General features: G+C 37.9%; 1 protein-coding gene across 5 annotated transcripts in view; it reads left to right on the top strand.

Annotated features, from left to right (window-relative positions):
- The window catches only part of HPGD (15-hydroxyprostaglandin dehydrogenase), a 29,281-nt gene extending 7,711 nt beyond the window's left edge, over positions 1 to 21,570 (top strand). The window contains exons 3-6 of one of the 5 annotated variants that reach the window (XM_007456430.1): positions 3,888 to 3,984; positions 15,927 to 16,003; positions 18,623 to 18,786; positions 19,842 to 20,137. In XM_007456430.1, coding sequence (XP_007456492.1) covers positions 3,927 to 3,984; positions 15,927 to 16,003; positions 18,623 to 18,786; positions 19,842 to 19,980 — 438 coding nt within the window. In that variant the 5' untranslated portion in view covers positions 3,888 to 3,926 and the 3' untranslated portion in view covers positions 19,981 to 20,137. Of the gene's footprint in view, positions 1 to 3,887; positions 3,985 to 15,926; positions 16,004 to 18,622; positions 18,787 to 19,841 lie in introns of all 5 variants that reach the window. The other 4 variants (XM_007456427.1, XM_007456428.1, XM_007456429.1 and 1 more) reach the window with 4 other exon arrangements.
- The last annotated feature ends 323 nt before the right edge of the window (positions 21,571 to 21,893 follow it).

The raw sequence follows: 21,893 nt of genomic DNA on the forward strand, positions 1-21,893 counted from the left end.
ATACAGTAAACCTCTTCCCAGTCTTTTGTTTCCACTAGGCTCCTCTGTGCGTCAGCCACAGCTGCCTTATTTATAGCTGCTCAGGCTCACAGGGAATGTTCAGGAAAGAATGAGTCTTTGTATAACTCTCAAAGGTTGGTCTGGCCATTGGGCAGAGGTAGACTTAACTCTGAATATTGATAAGGCCATTTGGTAATGTATTTATTTTACTTTTTGAAGCTTTAATAAACCTAAATAATTCCTTCCCACTCAGATGGGACTTATAACCTAATTTGGACAAATGACTAACTTATATTGACTCCTTTAGTATATTCAAATAAAAATTAAGCAAAATAGATGGCTATTGTTGGGGATTTTAAAAAAGATTTGTTTCAGACCTGAATTTAAAATTCATGAACTTTTATTTCATGTCTCTGATCTTGAATTTCCCAGTTTGTGAAAGGATGAAGGTAATCCTCTTACCTCTAAGGTTGGTTAAGCGTCAAATAAACCATAATTTCTATGAAGCATCCAGCACGGTGCTACTACGGAGCAGTCACTCAATAAATTGCATTTCTCGTTCAGAGACTAAAAACCTACATTTTCTTCATTCGCACTATCTCATTTCTAAACGAGGTGGGTCCCTCTGCTCTATACTGTCTCTAATGAAGAGTTGAGGAAATGGATAGAAAGAGTGGTGTCAAGTGTACTCCTTTTTCTTGGCTCCCAAGGGTGTTGATTATACCTTAAATTAGTAACTACTTTCTGTTATTGCTACTCTGCCATATCTAAAGATCCCATTGAAATGTTATAGTTAGGGAAAGCTTGCAGTGTACTCCTTTCTTGGCTCCCAAGGGTGTTGATTATACCTTAAATTAGTAACTACTTTCTGTTATTGCTACTCTGCCATATCTAAAGATCCCATTGAAATGTTATAGTTAGGGAAAGCTTGCTAAATTTTATAAGTAGCTTCTGCAAGGGGGAAGACAATCATATCTACCCCCTAAATAAGCAGAAATTTTAAAAGATTGAACATGGAAGAATAAAAGATGAGAAAAGGTTTCAGGAGAAAAATGATCATCTATATTAGTGTCCCTTGAGAACTGGCTGGAGAAAAAACAAGAAACCTGAGAGGCAGAGTTTCATGATTTAGATGACAGAATCTTTTAAAACATTGCTTTAATTACCGTGTAGCACAAGAACCATAAATAAACTAAAAGTAACTGCAGACTGGAGGGAAATTAAATAAAGGAAATGACAGATTAGGAAAATTCCGTAGTGAATACACACACACACACACACACACAAATGTTATAGAAGCATATATTCATATATGTGTGTATAATAGGAAGATATGCCTAATAAGAGGAGTTAAACAAGTTCATTTATCCATTTATCTGTATCACTAGAGAATTATTTCCAGGATAGGGGCATTTATGAGAGTGGTTTTAAGTTATAGAATGCTTTAACTTGTTTAAAAAAAGTATGTTAACATTTGGAATACTATACAATTTCAGTATTACATATAAAAATTGTCTCTTTGTAACTAAAAATGTTGAGTCAGCATGTGTTAATTATATCACTTTGTCAATAATTGAATTTTCGTTTATCCTCACTAAGTGAAAGTAGACATTGGATTTTCCTTTTTTTTTGTTTGAGAGTCAAATACGAAATTTTAACTACTTTTACAAAATGGACTAAAATAATACTATAGATTCCAGCTTTTTTTGTATCTGTAGCGAGAACATATCTGTAATTTTTGTTTTCTTTTTTTCCCTGGATGTTACAATGGCCCAATCTATACAATGTATAAACATTGCCAAAAGGCCACAAATATATTTAGCAAACATTTTTATTCTGTGTTTTTCTAACAATTCCATTAAACGTATTATCTGGGATATGCAAGAGGTTGTCAAAGTAAAGGAAAAGAGGTGAAAATTTCTTATATGTACAGCTAAGACCTTAGGCTTTGTCTTGCAGGTTTATCCTAAGAAGCCTTTCATTTAAAAAGTTACTCAGTTCTTAACCTGATAATGGATGGCAAGATAATCCTTTGCCTTCGCCATCAAAAACCAGGAAATAAATCTGGCTTTTAAAAAAAATTAAAAACATTCCCAAATTTTCTATCTGGCTGCATCTTGTAGATGCTGAAAACACAAAAGCAGGTGTCAGCAAAGCTGTAAATACCTGAGAATAAAAGCGTAGCACCAATACACATAAACAGAAATTCTGTTCAGACATGCTGGAGACTTGGGCAGAAACACACAGAATCTGACTGACTTCAGTAACTTCAGCCATCTACATTCTTTTCCTTCTTATATAAGCCATTAATGTTTTGTTTTTCCTTTTTAAAGGGAATCATGTGCAGGTTTTACTCATTCTCCCTAAGCCTACTTAATATCAAACTGATGCATGGCTTAAGTGAATAGAATCTTCAGCTTACTTTTTTTTTGTGCTAGAACTACTGTTAGGTAGAGAGGCAACTCTGGATCCTTGTCAAAAAAACTCCAAAAGGACTTTTTAAAATAAAAAGAAGGTAACCACCAATATATACCCTCAGGTTCAGACTCGTTATCTCATTATCTGTTGTATCATTTTCTTTGCAGTGCTGTAAAGAATGAGAGACATAGGAATTAAGATGTCGAACGCATATTTTCACCTTTCAAAAATCTGAGTTGGGAGGGAGAGGAGTTCTTAAATCTAAAAGGGAATGTAAGGTTTCAAATATGCTTCATGTCACAAGTTGATTTTGACAGTGGTTAATTCTTAAATGTTAGGATAAAACCGAAAAGGTGCCTATACATGGATGTGAGTAGCAAAGCAGAGTAAGCTTTCAAAAGGACAGCTGCAGGAGTGATGAACAAAATTAAGTGATTTCATTACTGAAGACCATATGTCCAAGGAACAGAAATCCCTTTTGCTCAAACTGGGTACAACGGCTATGTGATCTCATATGACACAGAGTTCAGGATGGCTTGACGCTGCAGCTCCCAGATCTCATTCCCATCTGCCAGCCATCATGGTGGTTTCCTCTTAAAGATGCTATCAATATAACTTCATTCCAGCCATCGCCCCCATACGAAGCGATGAGAAAGGAGTAACACAATCATTTCTTCCTGGTTTTCTTAAGAGCAATGACAATTTTCTCTGCAGAGTCCTCTTCCATCACCCTCCCCAACCTAGACCCCACCTCCAGCAGACTGCTTCTCAGGTCTCGCCAGAAATGGTCACATTTGGCTCCTAAACCAGTCATGGGCAAGGGGAATGGGATTTCTGTGATTGAAATAGATTAATCACTGTCTGCACTAAAACAGGGGAGATCACCTTCCTCTGTAGTACATGTATCTACAGAAGAAGTAGAAACAAATGCAAAATAGAAGAAGGAAATGAAAACTGTGTAGGAAATCAAGGGTATCCACTATTACATATTCCAGGATCCAAGAGAACGAAACAGAGCAGATGGATGTAGAATAGTTGGACAAGAGAACCATGTGCTAAGAAGGGTGAATACATTTTGTATCCAGTATTTAGAAAAGAAAAAGAATATACAGAATTCTTGAAGAGGCTGGGGATTAGTGAAAGTAACAAGACACTTGGAATATAACCTTTATCATAAAATCTCAGATCAGGCAACTAAGTGAAGTTTTGCAGAGATGTGATGAGCTCTACAAGTTTAGGCAAATAAAGGAGAATCCAGTCAATGCGTTAAAAAAAAAACACAGCCACTTCAAAACCTTTCATTGATAACATGTGCAGGAGTCTCCCTCGGTGTCTGGGATAGCAATAAAAACTTTGGTGTGTGACCATATGATAAAGTATGATAAAGTATAATAGCTCTTTATCAGAGCTATACTCTTTAAGAGAGTATAATAGCTCTGTTGCTTTTCCCATTTCTGCCCCTGGACTAGGTTTCTGTCATCAGTGGAACCTACCTGGGTTTGGATTACATGAGCAAGCAAAATGGAGGTGAAGGTGGCACCATTATTAATATGTCCTCTTTAGCAGGTAAGGCCAATTATCATGTTAATAATGATTTCTTACAGGTAATTGGGACCACAAAAGTAACTCTTCGAAGTGTACTTATTATCAACTCAGGTTTGAAATTGAAACTTGGTTTACTTTTTTTTTTTTTTACTGGTTCTATGGAATTTTCTGTTATGTAATATCAAAGTTCAAACTCTATGTTTATTCCTATTATCTTAAATTGTGACTTTATCTTTCTGCAGTACTATTTAAAAAAAATGTATAGATATTTTCCCAGAGTTGCTATTTGTCAAAGGTTATTGTGAGCTTCCTAAGCAGTAAAACATGTAAAAGCACCTTTGATAGACTAAAAAGGGCTAAAACAAAGTTAAGGTATCTCTACTCCTGTGTGATTTTAGTAAGTGTGTCTAATTTTAAACTATGGCATATATAGTTAGTTGGGATATACTGTAGGGGAAGCCAGACTTGATCTCTACTTTCTCAGCCTCTCTGGCCCAGCCTGAGAATGAAATTGACATAAGATGGATCAACAAGGGCAAAGCATACAGGTTTTCACACGTCCATGAGAGCCCCCATAGGAAAATGAAGACCCAAAGAAATGGCAAGGCCTAGCTGTTTATAAACTAGGTTGAACAAAGCAAGGCAATTGTGGGAAAGTAACTAAAATATAGGGGGAGACTAAAGAAAGATAAAGTTATTTTAACAACGTCTCTACAGGTGTCTCTTGGCCTTGACTCCAATCTCCAGCGATAAGGTTTCTTTTCTCCTGGTACCGGGACAGCATCTTTTACATGGGATTCTGTGTCCTGCTTTCAGGAAGAAAAGGGAGATTAAAGTGTTCCCTTGCACCTGCTGTTTTACAAGTGCCTTTAGCTCAAATTCACCCTTATGCCCATGCGACATACTTTGGGGTGGCATATTCCACCTCCCTTCAGTGCTAAACTGCAATCATAAATAGACCCAAAGGTGTAATGGTTTAAACATAGCGTAAGCTTATTCCTCACTTATATATCAGCCCAGGGCAAGATCCTTGCCGCAGGGAACCTCTTCTGCACGCAGCCTTTTGGGAAACCAGGCTGGCAGAAGCTCTTCAGTGTGGAGCTTCTAGAGTTACGCTGGCACTGGGGGACTCCTTTCTCTCCTACAGGAAGAGCAAGAGAACCCTGTGGAGGTGTGGCTCCTCTTCTAAATCCCAGCCCTGCAATGGCAAACCTAACTCTGCTCACATTCCTATAGGCTTTGACCTCATGGCTCACCTAACGACAGGGAGTCTGGGAAATGTAGTCTAGCTGTGTGCCTAAGGGTGGATGTCAGAGGAGAGCTGATCATCCTTGCCACAAAGGGCAATCCAAAATGTGTTTTATTCGGGGCAGTGTGATTTACGATCAGCTGATGTCGTCTTACTCAGTATTAGCTATAAACCTTTGGCAGGAACTTTTGGAGCAGAAAGACTTTACTTTGAAAATTCTAGGAAAAAATCATTAATGGGTCTTGAATAGTTAAAGTGAAATCATGAAATTTTAGAACACTGACCAATATTGACAGCAAGTCTAAACTATTTGTGTCCAAAAAACAGTGAGACTTTCTTCAGTCATTGGGTCGGTTTCAGTTATTGTGGTAATTGCAGAATCCGTGTTCCTCGCCGCCCCCCCACCATCCTGTCCTCCACCTCCTGGCTGCAGTAGCACTGGGGGAGTCAGGTGACCACACTAGTGTCTGAGGCTCAGCGTTTTTCTCATTCCTCCAGGAATCATTGTCAGATGGTCTTTAAACCACTGTGAACTTAGCGCGAGTGGAAACTTAGACATCTCCCTCTTCAGAAGTTCTCAAAAATAAACCCGCATCTCATTTTCTGAGTTGCTTCAAGACAAAAATGCCATCCCTAGAGTTATTATAGCCCTGGTTCTATAAATTGTTCAGGGTAATCTGGTTATTTTTCCTAACATGTCATCTACTTATAAATTATAACATTTCAAGTCCAAGAGTACATTAAAAGATGAAAGCATGGGCAATACTTAAAAGAGATATTGAGCCCCAGAGAGGGCTGAAGTTTGGATTCTCAGAGGCTGGAACCCAAAAGGCAAATTGTCACGGCTAAATCTACACTATTTTGAAATGAAATCGTAAGAAAAATACATGAATGATTGGAGAATTAAGAAGAAATATTTAATAGTTTAATACAAATATAAATGTACAAAAGAACCTAGGGTGGTGATTAAGACATAATTCCATGAATTCTCTCTTAAAGTTAAGGGGGCTGGTGACACTGGAGAACCATGAACATCAGAGACTCTTGACCTTGTATCATTGGAGGCACTGATTTCAATCTCAGGAAAGAGAGAAGGCCTCGGGGTTGAATCAATATAGGACTCTCTGGGAGAGCCTCTGTACCGGAAGAGGCTTACTTGCCCCAAAGAGCATGAATAGAGAAATGCAGGGTAGTACTGCCTTTTATCCAATAAAAATATTTAAATATATAGTAACAATTAACTTTCACTGAGCGCTCACCGTTTGCATGATACTCTCTTAAACACTGCGTATGTGTTCTCTCATTTAATACTCTCAGCAGCACAGTGAAGTAGATTCTATAATCTTCATCTTGCAGATAAGGGAATCTAGCCTGGGGAGCTTAGGTTTCTTGCACAAGCTTACATGCAGGGAAGCGGGGGAGCTGCAGTTCTCACGCTAGCAGCCTGATAAGAGATCCCCTACTCTTAACCACTTGATTTTCTCTGTCTTCTATCTATGAGTCTGTCAGTCTCTCTCTCTTTCTGTGTCTATCTTAGCCTAATTATAAAGAAAGAGAAACTGAATTCCTGTAACTTGATTAAGCCAATGCGATTTGCTAGTATCTTCAGGCCTCCTGGGCACTACCTGAATCTCAGGACTATTTATTAAACCTTCAGTGAAAACTTAAGCTATTGCCCCATTTGACACACACAGAGTAAAGCCCTGGAACCATTTGGGGAGCTTACCAACATCACAAGTCAAAACATGCCACAGAGAAGAGTAATTTAGGGATTACAATTAGATGTCCACTCGGCTTTCTTGGCTAAGAGCTTGCTTTGTCACAGTACCCATCCTGGGTGTGAATTTTCCTCTTACCTATCTCAGAGCCAGTACTGGGAACCCTGTGTGGATCCTTCTCTAATCATGCAGATAGAACAATGAATGGATATAAATTCAACGAGGAGACCACTTTGGCTTTGAATTACCTTTCGGACACTCTTACAGTCTAGTGAATAGCAGAACAGCCTAAAGTGGAGTAGTACTGACACATATACACTACCAAATGCAAAATGCATGGCTAGTGGGAAACAGCCACATAGCACAGGGAGATCAGCTCAGTGCTTTGTGACCACCTAGAGGGGTGGGATAGGGAGGGTGGGAGGGAGACGCAGGAGGGAGGGGATATGGGGATATATGTATACTTATAGCTGATTCACTTTGTTATACAGCAGAAACTAACACAACATTGTAAAGCAATTATACTCCAATAAAGTTATTTTTTAAAAAAACAAAAAAACAAAAAAAGCAAAGTGGTTCTCCCTCTGATATTCCTCCCAACAGGCAGGGTAACTCTGTTGATCATGGTTCAATAGTTCGTCTCTGTCCATTATACTTGATTGGGTACCTTCATAATGCCTGTCCTCCATACTTGTGGCATCTACACCATTTCCTTGTTGCCTCTGGCCAATCCAGACAGCCCCTGCTACCCCTCCTCTGACCCCGCCTGGGCTTTGTCACTGAGGTGTCCTCATCTCAGAAAGAGTATTAAAATGTATTGTCTTGAATTTTATCCACTCACCAAGAGCTTCTGTTCTTCCCATAATGAGATCAGTTTGATACAAATACAGGATTTTGTAATAGTAGCAGAAGATAAATGTAGACGTCTCCCATCCTCATACTTTCCTCAGAAATAATATCAACAATTTTGTTCCCTTGAAGTTGGAGCATGTCGGCAGAGGTCAGATGACCAAAAAAGTCTTTGAGGGGTTACTGGAGTCAAAGTAATTCTTTTTTTTTTTTTTTTGACTCCTCAGCTTATATGAGGTATAATTGACAAATCTGTAGGAAGAGTAGTTCTAATGCTTGCTTCCTCTGTGTTTTCCAAATATTCCTTCCTCACAGACTTTCCCTCTTTTCCCCCTACTGCTCACTCTGTTGAAGGAATGGTGGGTAATATTCAACCCAACCAGAGTCCATCCCATGATCTCTTGCACAGATCCAGTGGAATCATTTAGTGTCATAGTAAAACCTCAAGTTGATACACTGGTTTCGGCAGAGAAGTTAATGAGTAATGACCGCTGACGCAGACCGAGTATCAGACGCAATTAGTAAGTTTAACAAACAGAGGAGTAGTTACAGGGGAGAGTGATTCCTCGGTGTGTTGAGGGAAGGGTGTGCTTGTCCCTGGAAGCCCTGGAAGTTGTTCCAACCTCTGTTAACCACATAGATTCTTCCGTACAAGTTTTTGTCTATAAATATAATATATAAACCGGCACTCATTTTACCACATCCATCCTTAACTGTCACACAAGAAAAAGTTGGACAAGAGAGAAGAGTGAAGTCTGGTTTAAAGCAGATAAACAGCTCTGCTCCCACGAGGCATCCCATAGGAGTCGATTATGCTGCTTCTATGCTTGGTGGGAAAGGAAGAGTCGTCAGCACAGGAAGAGTCTGCCCACCAACCCTGCTCCCACCTGCTCAGCTACTGAGGTCTTGGTGTTTGCTATGCCTCAAAAATAAGTCACTCAGTAGCATTTGGTGAGTGACACCACGAAGGCTGTATCTGCTCTGAATTGAAAACATTAGAGTCTCAAGAAAATACTTGAAAATCTTAGAACTTGTTTAGCATGTCTTAAACCCAGCCCAGTGACATACTCACTTGAGCTCTAAGTTGTATCGACAACTATGTAATTAGTGTGTGTTACAGCAGAAGAGCTAAAGTTACCACTTTAAATAACACATTCAAGTTAACCAAACATGTTAAACATGGACAGAAGGGAAATGGGGCTATGAAAGTAACTGGCAAAGTTTCTACCCCAAGAGCTATACGTCAGTGTTTCATCAACATGGCAGCACCAGTTAGCGTGGCATAGGTGAAACAGAAGCACGATGAGAGGTACAAGGCTTTAGAACTCACATGGCCTGAAGAACAGGTGGACTGGAATGTCACAGCAGACCAGAAATTTCAGGTAATCACGTGGTACAACCCTCTGCAACTATTTTTCCTTTAAAGAAGAGGGAGTAACATATTTAGCAAGTGCCAAGTTCCAGGCACTGTGATAAACTACTGGCTCTGTGATATCACATTTAACTTTTACAAATCCCTACAATAGATGTCTGTTTAATTATCTCCAATTTATAGTGGAACCACTCATCTCAAACAAGCTGCATAACATGGGAAAGGTGGTGACGATTAGCAGTAGTAATAAAAGCAATTGGATGTTGCTCTGTTTTAGTGTATATCGTACAATGGCTGAGTCTGCATTATTTGGATCTTAACTGGTCAGATGCCAACGGCTATGAGTACGTGGCCCATCGCCCTCGCTTAGTACCAGCGAAAGTCTTCGTGGTGTCCGTTTTGCTGTCTTATGGCTTAAAATTATTAAGAAGACACACACTAAAAGGAATCAGTAGGAAAGGCTAAATATTTATAAATTGGCCTTTTGAGGAATGGATAAAAGATTTAGGGTTTCCTAGCCATAAAGACTATTAAGGAAATGAATAGCCTTCTAGAATTCAACATGAGAGACATTACCTACGGGCTCTGTTTAGAGGCAGATTCTGACTCAGTAAGTCTGGGGTGGATCCCGCAATTCTGATGCTGATACTTGACCCACACTTTGAGGAACCAGCCTCTAGTTTGCACAGGGACATTCTCTGAGTGGCTGAGAAAGCTCATCTTGGTTTCCTCTGATCACAGCGTAGGGCATAACTGAACTTTTAGGAATGGGGATTGCAATGGGACCTTAGGGACAACTTTCTGAGAATTAACAATCCCTGGAAAGTGCTGCTGGGGTTACCTTTCTGGAAAGATTTTTATCACAGAAGATGTAGTCGTTCTGTGGAAGTTTATGCCACTTTTTATGTCAGGTCATACTTTAAGACATAATTTGTTAACGGCAAGCATGCGACTGGGGAGAAAAAGCAGCATCAGATAAGGTGTTCTGTTGTGTGGAAAAGCATCTAATGAGAAAGTCCACCAGTTACTTTGGTCCACTTTCTGCACAAACATAGATAAACAGATTCTCACCAGTTCTCTTTTTTTCCCCTCATTAGAGAAGTGCTGGTTAACCACAGAAAGATGGGTAGACCGTTTCTTTTTTGATTTTAAAGAAAATGTGAGGAATTTCGATCCCTGCTTTTTAGCACAGCTGCTGAACTCAAGTTCATCATGCAAAGATCAGTATCCTTAGATTCTCAATTTCCTTTCCTAAGTTGAATTTCTTTAGCACTTCTGTATAGTCCATCTTACATAGTTTCTATCCATTTAAAAGAAAATATGTTTAAGGATTCAGTACAACTGCCATCTGAGCAGATTTCAGTTTTTTGCACAAAAACTTTTTGAGCGATTTACCTTCTGTGAAATGTAGATATTAAAGTTATCTTTTGTAAATACAGGTAGAAAGAATATTAAAGATAGAGGAACTAATGTGGAAAGGGAAATGATATTTTACTTTTCCAAATGACTTCTTTATTTGTTCTATAATTACATGTGTCATTTTCAAGTATTTAAAATTTTTTTCATAATTATCCCATCAGTCGGTGCCATTTGGTGTTATAATCCTGAGTGGCTGTAGAAAATATTTCTCTGTTTCGTGGGCAGAACTTCTCCCTCTGTTGATATTATTTTTCTTAATCTACAGTTAGGACGGACATAAACCTGCAACTAAATTACACGTGTTATATTTTGGAGAGAGAGCCATTTCACAATTCTTTAAGTAAACTTGCAGAGTGCTGGGCCCAGAATAAATAAGTATTGAAAATCTATTCTTAACTTTTTAAATATAAGGCATCCATTTTTAAGCACACTTAAGGATTCCTCACATCAAACAAAACGACATTTTTTTAGAGACTATTCTCTCATGGTCTCAGTCCTTTGTTGTGTTATTCTTAAATCCTTTAACATGAAGACAAAATAATTTTGCTGTGCATATGGGAATTAATTTGCAAGATTTTAAAAAATCCAAATTAATTCCAGCAACTGGGCCTGTAGTCACTATCCTGGCAGAACTCCCTGTGAAGTCAGATGGGGTGATCTGGATGGTCAGATATCAAAGTTCTACCCTAGCCCTGCGCCAGGGGCTCTCAATAGAGCAGATTTAAAATACTACGTCAATATCCTTTGTATTTAAAGTAACTAAATACATAGTTCTTAAATGGATGCACTTCTGTAATACTTTTGAATTAGGATTAGCAGGAGTTCACGGTTTGCCAAGGTTCAGAAACCAAACCCAGTTAGGATGCTGTACCAGATTTGTGGCATTTTAGTGCAAAAGATACATTTTCATAAAAAGGTACGATGTGGATAAACAGGTAAATAAAACAACAAATAAGACTTGAGATGTTTCATCTTTAGGAAAAATGATTACATTTATATAAAGATAATAGCAAATAGTAATGCTTATTATGTGTCAGGCACAGTTTTAAGTATTTTATGTAATTAGCTCATTCAGGACTCAGAATAGCTACTATTACTACTCTATTTCACAGAGGAAAAACACCATGGTAGGCAGCAGTAACCCCTCCAAAGGTAACAGAGCTCATTGTGGTGGATTCAAGATTTGAGATCAGCCAGTCTGGCACCCAAAATCCAAACTACTGTGCTATAATCTGTCTCGACCAATTCAATTAAAAGGACATTTTTAAATGGTTAAGTAGTATAAGAAATAACATTCTGGCCAAATGGTGATCCTCCCCTTGGTTTTATACATTTCAACTAACTATTTAAAACATGTTTTCATTATATTTGGCACTTACTTGGTACCAAACACATATTTCTAAAATGAATTCACTCCTATAAAACCTTTTGAATTAGCACACACTGTATTTTAAGGGAAGAAAACTAAATTTCCCATCTCAAGACAGAGTAAAAGATCTTGGCTGGACATCTGGAATTTAAATTTGAAAATTATGTGTGTGTGTGTGTGTGTGTGTGTGTGTGAGAGAGAGAGAGAGAGAGAGAGAGAGAGAGAGAGAGAGAGAGAGAGAGAATGAGAAAGAAGGAGACATGGAGAGAATGAATTTCATCCACAGGAGTGGATAAGGTCACCTAAGGGAAGAGTGCGCATAGAAAAGCAGAAAGGACCAGGACCGGCTCTTGGGCCCCCAGCCTCTTTGTGGGTCTGGTCGAGGAGTAGGAGATGCTAGTGAGGGTGAGGTGGCAGGACACCAGCGTAAGGACGGAGGTGTTTCAAGGAGAGCATCATGAACTGTGCTGGTTGCTACTGAGCAAAGTATCAAGCAAGATGAAGACCTAGCCTTAGCAGATGCCCGTCACTGGCAACCGCCACAAGATCTGTTGCACTGGACTGGTCGGAGGAAAGCCTGGTTAGGGGGAGCTGTGGAGCAGTGGAGAGGTAGCTGGAGAAGGAAGTGAAACCAAGAAGGCTACTATTTTTAGACGAGTCATTTTGTGACGTTAATATCTCAAAGAAAAGCCATTCTCTTTTGATTCTGCACTCTAGGCTTCTTAAAATAGTCCCATCTTTAATTTCTGCGACATGATGCTTAGCTTGTTTTCTTCCTACCTCCACTGGTTCATCCTTCTCAGTCTCTTGCCCCGTCATCCTCCTCTACCATGGAGGGCTGCCATGTATAGTTGTGCAGGTTGTAAACTGCAGGAACTCTGTGGGGCACAATCTCCACAAACTACCACGTGAGTGGTGTCCCCAGAGTCATATCAGACACACCCTGAACAATTCTCTGAGCTGACCCTTATTACTAGCCTCAGAACAGGTTTTTATTTGAAGCACATGGAAACATTATATGCTGGTGCTGCAGGTCTAAGGTTGGTAACAGAGGTATGGCTAAACAATACGATACTGAAGTTGACCACGACAGCAGTAATGTTATACTTGTAAGGGAGAAATGGATCGTGAGACCCAATAGAAAATGCTGGATTTCTGAAACATTTCCACCCCAACTAAAATCACTGTCAAAAAGAAAAGCCTTAAAAAAAGCCTTTAAAAAAAAAACACCTTTTCTCTCTCCCTTTAGCCTCCCTTTTCAAAGCAGCAAACTGAGGGAGAGAGAGCAAACTTCTACACTGAAAGTCAGTTGGCAAGTTGGGGACAAAACCCCACACATCTTTACCTGTCTGAAACATAAGGAGCCACAGTTAAAATCTACATGTACTGGGGAAATAAAGAAAAACTCTCTACTTAACTAAATTAACTACAACTTGCCTAAATAAAATAATTGAAAAACAGAATTCTCTTTTTTTATAAGACCCAAAACTGAATATATCTATCAAAAGAGCAATGCATATGCAATTGATAGGTATATCCTTACAGTGTAATACCATTCAGAAAAAAAAAAAAGGAAGAAAGAGGAAAAAAAAAGGAAGAAAGAGAAAAAAAAAAGAAGAAAGAGGGAAAAAAAAGGAAGAAAGAGAAATGAGCTATTGATACACATTACAACATGGATGAATCCCATAAGAATTATCCCGAGTGAAAGAAGTCAGACAGAAAAGTTTACACTGTATGATTACATTTATGTAAACTTCTAGAAGAGGCAAACTAATCTATAGTGACACAAAACAGATCAGTGGTTGCTTAGGGGAGGGGAAACGCAGAAGGACAGGATGATGGGGCACGAGGAAACTTTTAGGGGATAGCTGTGTTCATATCTTGATTGTGGTCGTGGTTTTGTGGGTGTAGACCTATGTCAAAACGTATCAAACCACACACTTTAAATATATGCAGTTTATTGCATGCCAGTTATACCAAAAAGCTGGAAAAATATCTTAAAAGGATGCTTGATTTCTGAATGTCTGAAATGGATTTATGCAGCCTTTGATCTAATGCCAGAGAGTGAAAGCAATGCAAGAGGAAACATTCTGCAGGACTGCAGTGAAAATGTCATTGGAATGCCACGAGAGTCATAAAGCTAAGTGCCACTTTAAAAATGCAAACAAATTCTGATTGCATCTGCAATTCTACCTTTAAAGGAAAGTATGTGTTTTGCAGCTGGCTTCTGAGACAGAACCAACACAACAGTATTTGCTCTCTTTTGCTGCTGTGACACTGAACCAGTTTGGGTTCAGAAGTTCAGTGCCTCCACATGCATAACAGAAATTCATTCCCATTCATCTTTGACATCCTTGTGTTTTTTGTGGCTGTCAACAGCTCAACTCTGACTCAGGTTCACTCTGCATTTCCTGCTGTCTGTGAATGCCACCTACAACCACTACCTTGGTCTCATAAACACTGAAGGAGCGGGTAGAACAGTGACTAACTTACAAGAACAAGAAGCAGCAACGCCCGGCTGCACCTGTTTATTCTCTTTATCTCGATCTCCTAATACACCTGTTCACCCTGTGGAGGCATCATGAATTCTTGTTGACTGACACTGACAAACTTAATTAACTTACACATGCTACTGAACCGAAAAAACAAAACAAAACAAAAAGAGAACCACGTTACATACTTTGAGATCATTGGGAGGATGCACTCTGTGTGATCTACCATCCCCAGGGATTTAAACTGCTCTTGAGCAAACATACTTCATAAATTGAGACCTGGCAGGCACCCAGGGAGTGGTTAAGGTCCGCCTTTATTACTGCACTTTGGTACAACACGCTCACCATCGGTGGGGTTCTGGGACTAGTTAGCTGGGTGGAGATGACCACGTCTCAGCAGAATCATTTAGTAGTATCATGACATTTGACATTAATAACATTAAAGTAATCAGGGATCGCTCTTCCTTGGAGAAATCACAAATTTAAAAAATGGTAGAACACGTTAACTCAAGGAATTAGTTAAAAGCCAAGATGTACAAATGGCTCTAGTTAAAAGTTTCACTGTTGATTGAGATAGAGAATTGTCCATTATGAGAAATAAGCTTGATAGTGATAATAACTACAGAAAAATCAGTTTTTCTTGTTTTGTTTCTTCTGGTAGCAGGGAGCGGGTAACGTCGGGCTGGGAGATAGGGGAGAAAAGATGCCATATCTGCTGCAGTATCACTTTTTCTCCACACCATGGATTTAATCGTATTTTTGAGCAGTTACTATTGTGTGTAAATGGAAAATTAAGCCAATTCTAAAGCTGCTTGAATTCTGTTGCTGAGTACATAATTATGAAAGGAAATAAAATAGGATCAAACATTTTTATTTCTGACTTTCTTTTCCTAAGTCATGGGATGAGAGGATCTAGGCATCTGCTACAGATCAGAATCAAAAGAAGTTAACTTTTAATTTTCTTAAACACTTAGCGGCATTGTTTGGTGCAATTCGTGACAGGGAAATGCTTACCAACTTATAACGAAGACAAATAATACTCTCCAGATCCCGCTCAAGCAGTTTAAAGTCCTTCAGCCATTTGGAAGCCTTAAAAAATAAAGAATATACACTTTTTAAAAATCCAGACATAAAAACTGAAAATTAGATAGTAACTTACTGGATTTCAAGATGATTCTTTCGGTGTTTTAGATAACATTGACTTCTCTTGTCTTCATCAGGGAAGCAGAAAAACTTATGTATCACTCTTGGCTACATCCCTAGGCGGTAGCTTACTGACCATAAATTTTGGACAGTATAGTAGAGGTTATAGGAGGAATAAACTATGCCTGGACTAGTGAGTTTTACCAAGTTGTCCAGTGATTACCTTAGTGTATTTTCTAGATTAATCTTAAAATGGAACAGGCGCAAATTATTCATTTTCATAGCAAGTATTGGGGTTTGTCTGCTTATTTTTTTCATGAAAGTGTTTTTGTTTTTTATTTGTTTGTCTCAGGGCTGATGCCTGTTGCACAACAGCCTGTTTATTGTGCTTCCAAACATGGCGTAATTGGATTCACACGCTCGGCAGCGGTGAGGATACAACGACCGCAGTGTCTCTTTTTCTCTTTTCTGCGCATATGTGATGCATGAGTTCTATAAAGTAGAGGGGAACAGAGTTAGAATTCAATACGTCTGGATTAAAGATAGAAAACTAAGTTCTACTTCAATATTTGTTACTAAACAATAGTTTTCAGATCATGTAAAGGACTAAATATAGAATAATTTTATTTTACTTTAACATGAAATTAGCCATTTTATTTATTTACTTTATTTATTTATTTATTGGCCTCACCACACGGCATGTGGGATCCTAGTTCCCGACCAGGGATCAAACCTGTGCCCCCTGCACTGGAAGCACAGAGTCTTAACCACTGGACGGCCAGGGAAGTCCCTAGAATAGATAATTTTAAAATGAAGTAGATTCTAAATGCAGGTTATTGAAAAATATCCTTAAGGGTAAAAAATGGGAAGATACTCCTTATTGTTTTGAAATTGACTCCAAATTTAAAAATCATTAACGTAAGACTTCCTTAAACGGAATATACAGTATGCTCCAGGTGCTACTTGTCCCTGAAGATATGGTAAAAAATGAGTGAGAGTGTGGAGAATGGAAGGAGGGGTGTGCCAGAGTTTAGCTGATAGGGTTGTCAAGGATGCTGTCTCCATGGAGACCTAGGGTGAAAGTGTACAGAGCTTAGAAAACTATTTTAGAACTAACTGACCACATGCATTCATAGCATGAAGTGCCTTTTTATAATAACTGAAAAAAAAAAAAAAAGGGCAGCTTGAATGGAGCCTGATGAGCAAGGGGAAAGGAGCATGTGATTGACTGGAGATGTAAGCAGAAGCCAGACGAAAGGCGGCTTATGAGTCAGGGTCATGAGCTTGGATTTTATTCTAAATACAGCCGTCAATGGGTTTTTTCTGCACAGGAGTGACAAGATTATATTTCCATTTGAAGAAGACCATTCTATCTGCTCTTTAGAGAATGTATGGGAATTCCCTGGCAGTCCGGTGGTTAGGACTCTCACTGTCAAGAGCCTGGGTTCAATCCCTGGTCGGGGAACTAAGATCCTCTGCAAGCTGCGTGGCATGGCCAAAAAAACCAAAATAAAGACATAAAAAGAGAGATTCAGAAAGAATGTATGAGAGAGGACAAGTGCAGAAAAGGAAAGAGCAGTTGGGAGACCTCTGCAGTGGTTAGTCTAGGTGAAATGGAGAGAGGGGCCAGACGAACAGGAAATCATTGATAACAAGAAACGCTAGGGATAGAGAAAGCAGATGGTGAACGGTAAACGGTCAGTCAAAAAGGAAGATTGGCAGCTCTCACACTCTTAATTGAAATTGCTTGGGAATTTTAATTTAATTTGCAAAGACTTAATCTTTAATTCAACTTTTAATGAACACATAACACTACTACAAAGCAAAGTAAATCAAAGCAAAGACCAGAACTGTTGCCTTTACAGTTATAAGACTGGACACCGGTACAGTTGATGCTCATTATTTGTTAGTTATGTTGTATAAATTCACTTGCAAACACTGAATTAGAGGGTACTAAACTGTTGCTCATAGGGGAAATTCGGGGTTAAGTTCCTTTGAACCTCTGGCTACAACATTTTGAATAACCAATCAACACATAGCCTAGTTTTATGTATATTTCTATTTAAAGACACCTTATTTAATATGCATTGTGTTTAATATGTATTGTGTTAGCATGGCCAACAGCATTTATACCTCATGCCTGAAGGAAGCTCCTCTAACGTGTATTTTATCCATAGGCACACTGCAGCCTTCTTGCACTTAGAAATACTAGACAGCACTTCAGCACTATGCCTTGAAGACACTTCACATAGCAAAATCACCAACACAAGCACAAAGATGAGAAAAACATGGGCAAGTACCGCGAAAAGGACACTTGTTCATGGTGTAAGAGCTGAAACAAGGAAGCAGAGCATCGTTTTATTTGACCTTAGTCCACATCGGGCAACTCAAATTTCTTATTACTCTGTGCTTGTCCACAGAAAACCTTGAAAGCACCACAAGTATTGATTAGGGGGGTTATGAATAAATTTTAGCAAGAAAGCAAATGGAATCCACAAATAATTGACTTACATTTTGTTTTATAAATAGTTCAAATAAAAGCCAAAGAAGGTTAGTCTAAAAATAATTAAAATTGTCTTCCAGATAGGGCAAATTACTAAGAGTGTCTTTAGAATCAATCAAAGTCCTAAAATTTTCCACTAACAGTATTTTTTAAGTAAGTATTCTCTTTAATACAACCCCAATTTCAAAGAAAACTTGGGATATCAATTCTAAGTCTCAGCTTTATTACCTTCAGCTGCCTGCAGTGTTCAGTAGATAAGAGCACTTTAGATAATCAAGTATTTTCAGGAGTCGCCCAGTAATATTGATTTTTTTAAAAAAGTAATTAGGTGAGGCTTGCAAGAATTAGTTCAGCACTTTAGTTATGTATTCTTTTACTTTCTGCCACCAGTCAGCCTTACCATTGTCATCATTATATAGCTAGAAGGACAGCTGTCTAGTACTTTTCACATCAGCATCTTTTAACTAGCTTTAATTATCAGTTTATCCTATGTTATACATTTACAAAACTCCTGAAATCTGCAACCTTCTACTTCCAATTGGCAGATGGCTGCTAATCTCATGAACAGTGGTGTGAGACTGAATGCCATTTGCCCAGGCTTTGTTAATACACCCATCCTCAAATCCATTGAAAAAGAAGAAAACATGGGACAATATATAGAATACGCGGATCATATCAAGGATATGATGAAATACTATGGAATTTTGGAGTAAGTAAAACTATACCTATCTTCCTTTATACAATGGAGCAAAGTGCTATCTAGACATAAGCAATCGAAAGGAAAAAAATTAGCTTTTAAATTTGAGAAACTCATGCAAGCTTCAAAGTTTTGGTTTGACAAAATCTCTGAAAAAAAATACTTTTTCTGGGTTTCTGAATAGAATATGTTGACACATCATGAATTTTGCTTTTAGGTATAAAAGAATGCATCATTAATACCTTTATTAATTATCAATACCTTTATTAAATAATAAAAGAATGCATCATTAATACCTTCAACCATAATCAGATACTTCTTTTAAAAGGTGATGTTTAGTTGTCTTTGGAAGCAATGATACCTTATCTGCCTAAATTCCAAGCAATATTCATATATACCCTTTGTGAAATTAAATATGCCCCCCTAACTTCAACCACTTTCCTAAGAAACAACTGATCAACACGCATGTTTGGGGAGCCATGCCTGAGTTAGAGCAGTTGGCGTCTCACAGGACGGAGTCATCTGGTTCTAATCCTGACTCCACCACACCCACCATGAACTTATCCATCAACCTCTACTTACCTTGATTTTCTTGCATGTAAAATGGAGACAATACTAAAACAAACTTAGGGGGCTTTGGAAAGTCCACAAATAAGTTGATATATGTAAGGTACTTAAAACAGTAGCAGATAAATAATAGATAGACGTTGAATAAATGTTAGTTACAATTCTTCAAATTTCTACTCTAATAAACATTTCTATCTGCTAAGTCTAAATTCTACTGATAGGTTAAAGATGGAAAAATAATCATTTACTCAATGTAAATAATAAATATAAATTTATGAATCCTTCCTATAAAATAACAGAAGGGTGGGTGTGGAAATCTACCACTAAATTTATAATTTAGTCATCTAATTGAATAAAAAACGAAAGTAGCAATAGCTTCATGATATACATTTCCCTATTACATGTTAAAGGTGATAGATACTTCAAAAATAACTCAAGACGATGTGATAATTATGCCTCATTCTTTAATTTTAAAACCCCGATGTTTCCTTTATTTTTAGCCCATCAATGATTGCCACTGGATTAATAACACTCATTGAAGATGACGCTTTGAATGGGGCTATAATGAAGATCACAACTGCTAAGGGAATTCATTTTCAAGATTATGATACAACCCCATTTCACACGAAAGCTCAGTGAACATCTTATGTGTCAGCTTTAACTGAAAATAAGCACAAATGACTTAGACCACATTTTCATTTGAATACAGCTTTTTCAATGAAATGTTATCGTTTGAAGCTTTCCTTTCATGCACCTGATGTTCATTTTTTCTAAATCATTAGTTAAGTATATAGATTTAAAAAATGAGGAACTATCAAAAATATGACGTGGACCAAAGCTAGGTTTTGACCTTTACAGTCTAAGTAATGATTAAAACAAAGGATATTCCAGGAATATTCTGCCTTGCAGAAAATATATTTAAATTTGTGATTCATAAATGTTAATGTTTTTCAGAACATCATTTTAAAGGAGATACTTGAATTGTTATTTATATCAAACCAGATGTGAAAAACTCATTTTGTTTCTATGTTCGCACTTTAAAAGAAGGAAGCTACCTACAATGGCAAATATTTAGTAACAATAACTTTTACTTATATACCATCTTTCAGCCGAATATTTCAGCTCTTTGAGGATGCGGCACCTTTGGGGGCCCGTAGGTAAGGAATAAATTACAGTGTGAATATATCCTAAATGAAAAATCTAATGTATGGAAAAGTGACAGAAATTAACTGGCTGAGATGTTAATCCACAGTTCAGCCTCCCATCTGGGGAAAACATTTCTTTCCTCTCTGCTTACTTTAAGAATTTTGACTACAAAAATCTCAGGAATTAAACTCTTAATAGTTATAGCAAAAAGGATAGTTAGTGCTCCTAAAACATGCTTGTTAAGAAAAAAATACAAATGTAATTTTTTTCAGATTACTTCTTTGTTTATTTGTACCAATTTCAAAAATGCCTACTTTTCAATAAAACTTTTTTTTTCCTAATCTTCAGAAGTTACTTAGTCTTCTATGTATAGCTACTGAGAGAAAGAAACCAATTTTGTCAACACCTCAACTGAAGATGCTTTTGTGTTTTCAAAGCTGTAATAACAAGAGGTAAAAATAGGTGTGATGTTTTGCCATTTTCCCTGTCAGGTATTTTAAGATAGGATCATTCAATGCACCTGCTTTGGGTAAGGCTATTTGCAAGCAATAATTAATGCTAATAATAGTGAAAGCACAAGATTTCCAAATCAATCATTTCTTCATAGAAATACTGCAGAAGTAACACATTCCGCCTGCTAACTCCAAAGCTCCCAGGTGGGAGCAAAATCCACCCATGTGAGATTAATAAGGATTTCCTAGCGATATTGGCAGGTTGTCAGATCTTGCTCTGTTTTAATTCTGCCACAGAGAACTGTTGCCTTCACTTCCAAGGAGTGCATTGAATAGGAGTGACTGTTTTCTAGATGTCCACATAACGTCTTTGAAAAACACCAAGTAGTGAACATCTAAGAGAAGTTGTAAAATTAGGCACAAACTTGTTCATACCTTGTGGCAGTAACTAACCAGTCGATGATACAGGTATGAGGAATATCATTTATCTCAACTCTTTTTTCCACGGTAATGTTCAAAGCTATAGCTTAAACTTTGCATTTGTGGATAAGTCTTTGCACTGCCGGCCTTCAATATACTTTGTGCTTTGAATTATTGTTTTTAAATCAATAAACTATGCAGACATTTAAAACCACATACTGAGTAGAACTGAAAAAAAATATGCATTATATTTTTAAAAGTTGTTTTTACATTAAAATGTGTCTTATATAAATAGCTTTAAATAAATCTAAAATGTTATAGGTGTGGAGCCCTATATCAAGGGCACAGGACAAAAATCTCCGGAATTAACTGAACCCCCATAGCGACTGTTGCCGTGGGCTCTCCTGACCTGAACCGGACAGCCCTCGAGTCCATATTAGGTAAAATATTCACCATGTAGCAACCATGTAGCATCCTGACCAATCACCTAACGCCATCCCGCCAGCAGGAATTTTCTTTGTCTTGAGGCTATCA

This window comes from Lipotes vexillifer, unplaced genomic scaffold (assembly GCF_000442215.2).
Source record: "Lipotes vexillifer unplaced genomic scaffold, Lipotes_vexillifer_v1.1 scaffold294, whole genome shotgun sequence".
Lineage (NCBI taxonomy): Eukaryota > Metazoa > Chordata > Mammalia > Artiodactyla > Lipotidae > Lipotes > Lipotes vexillifer.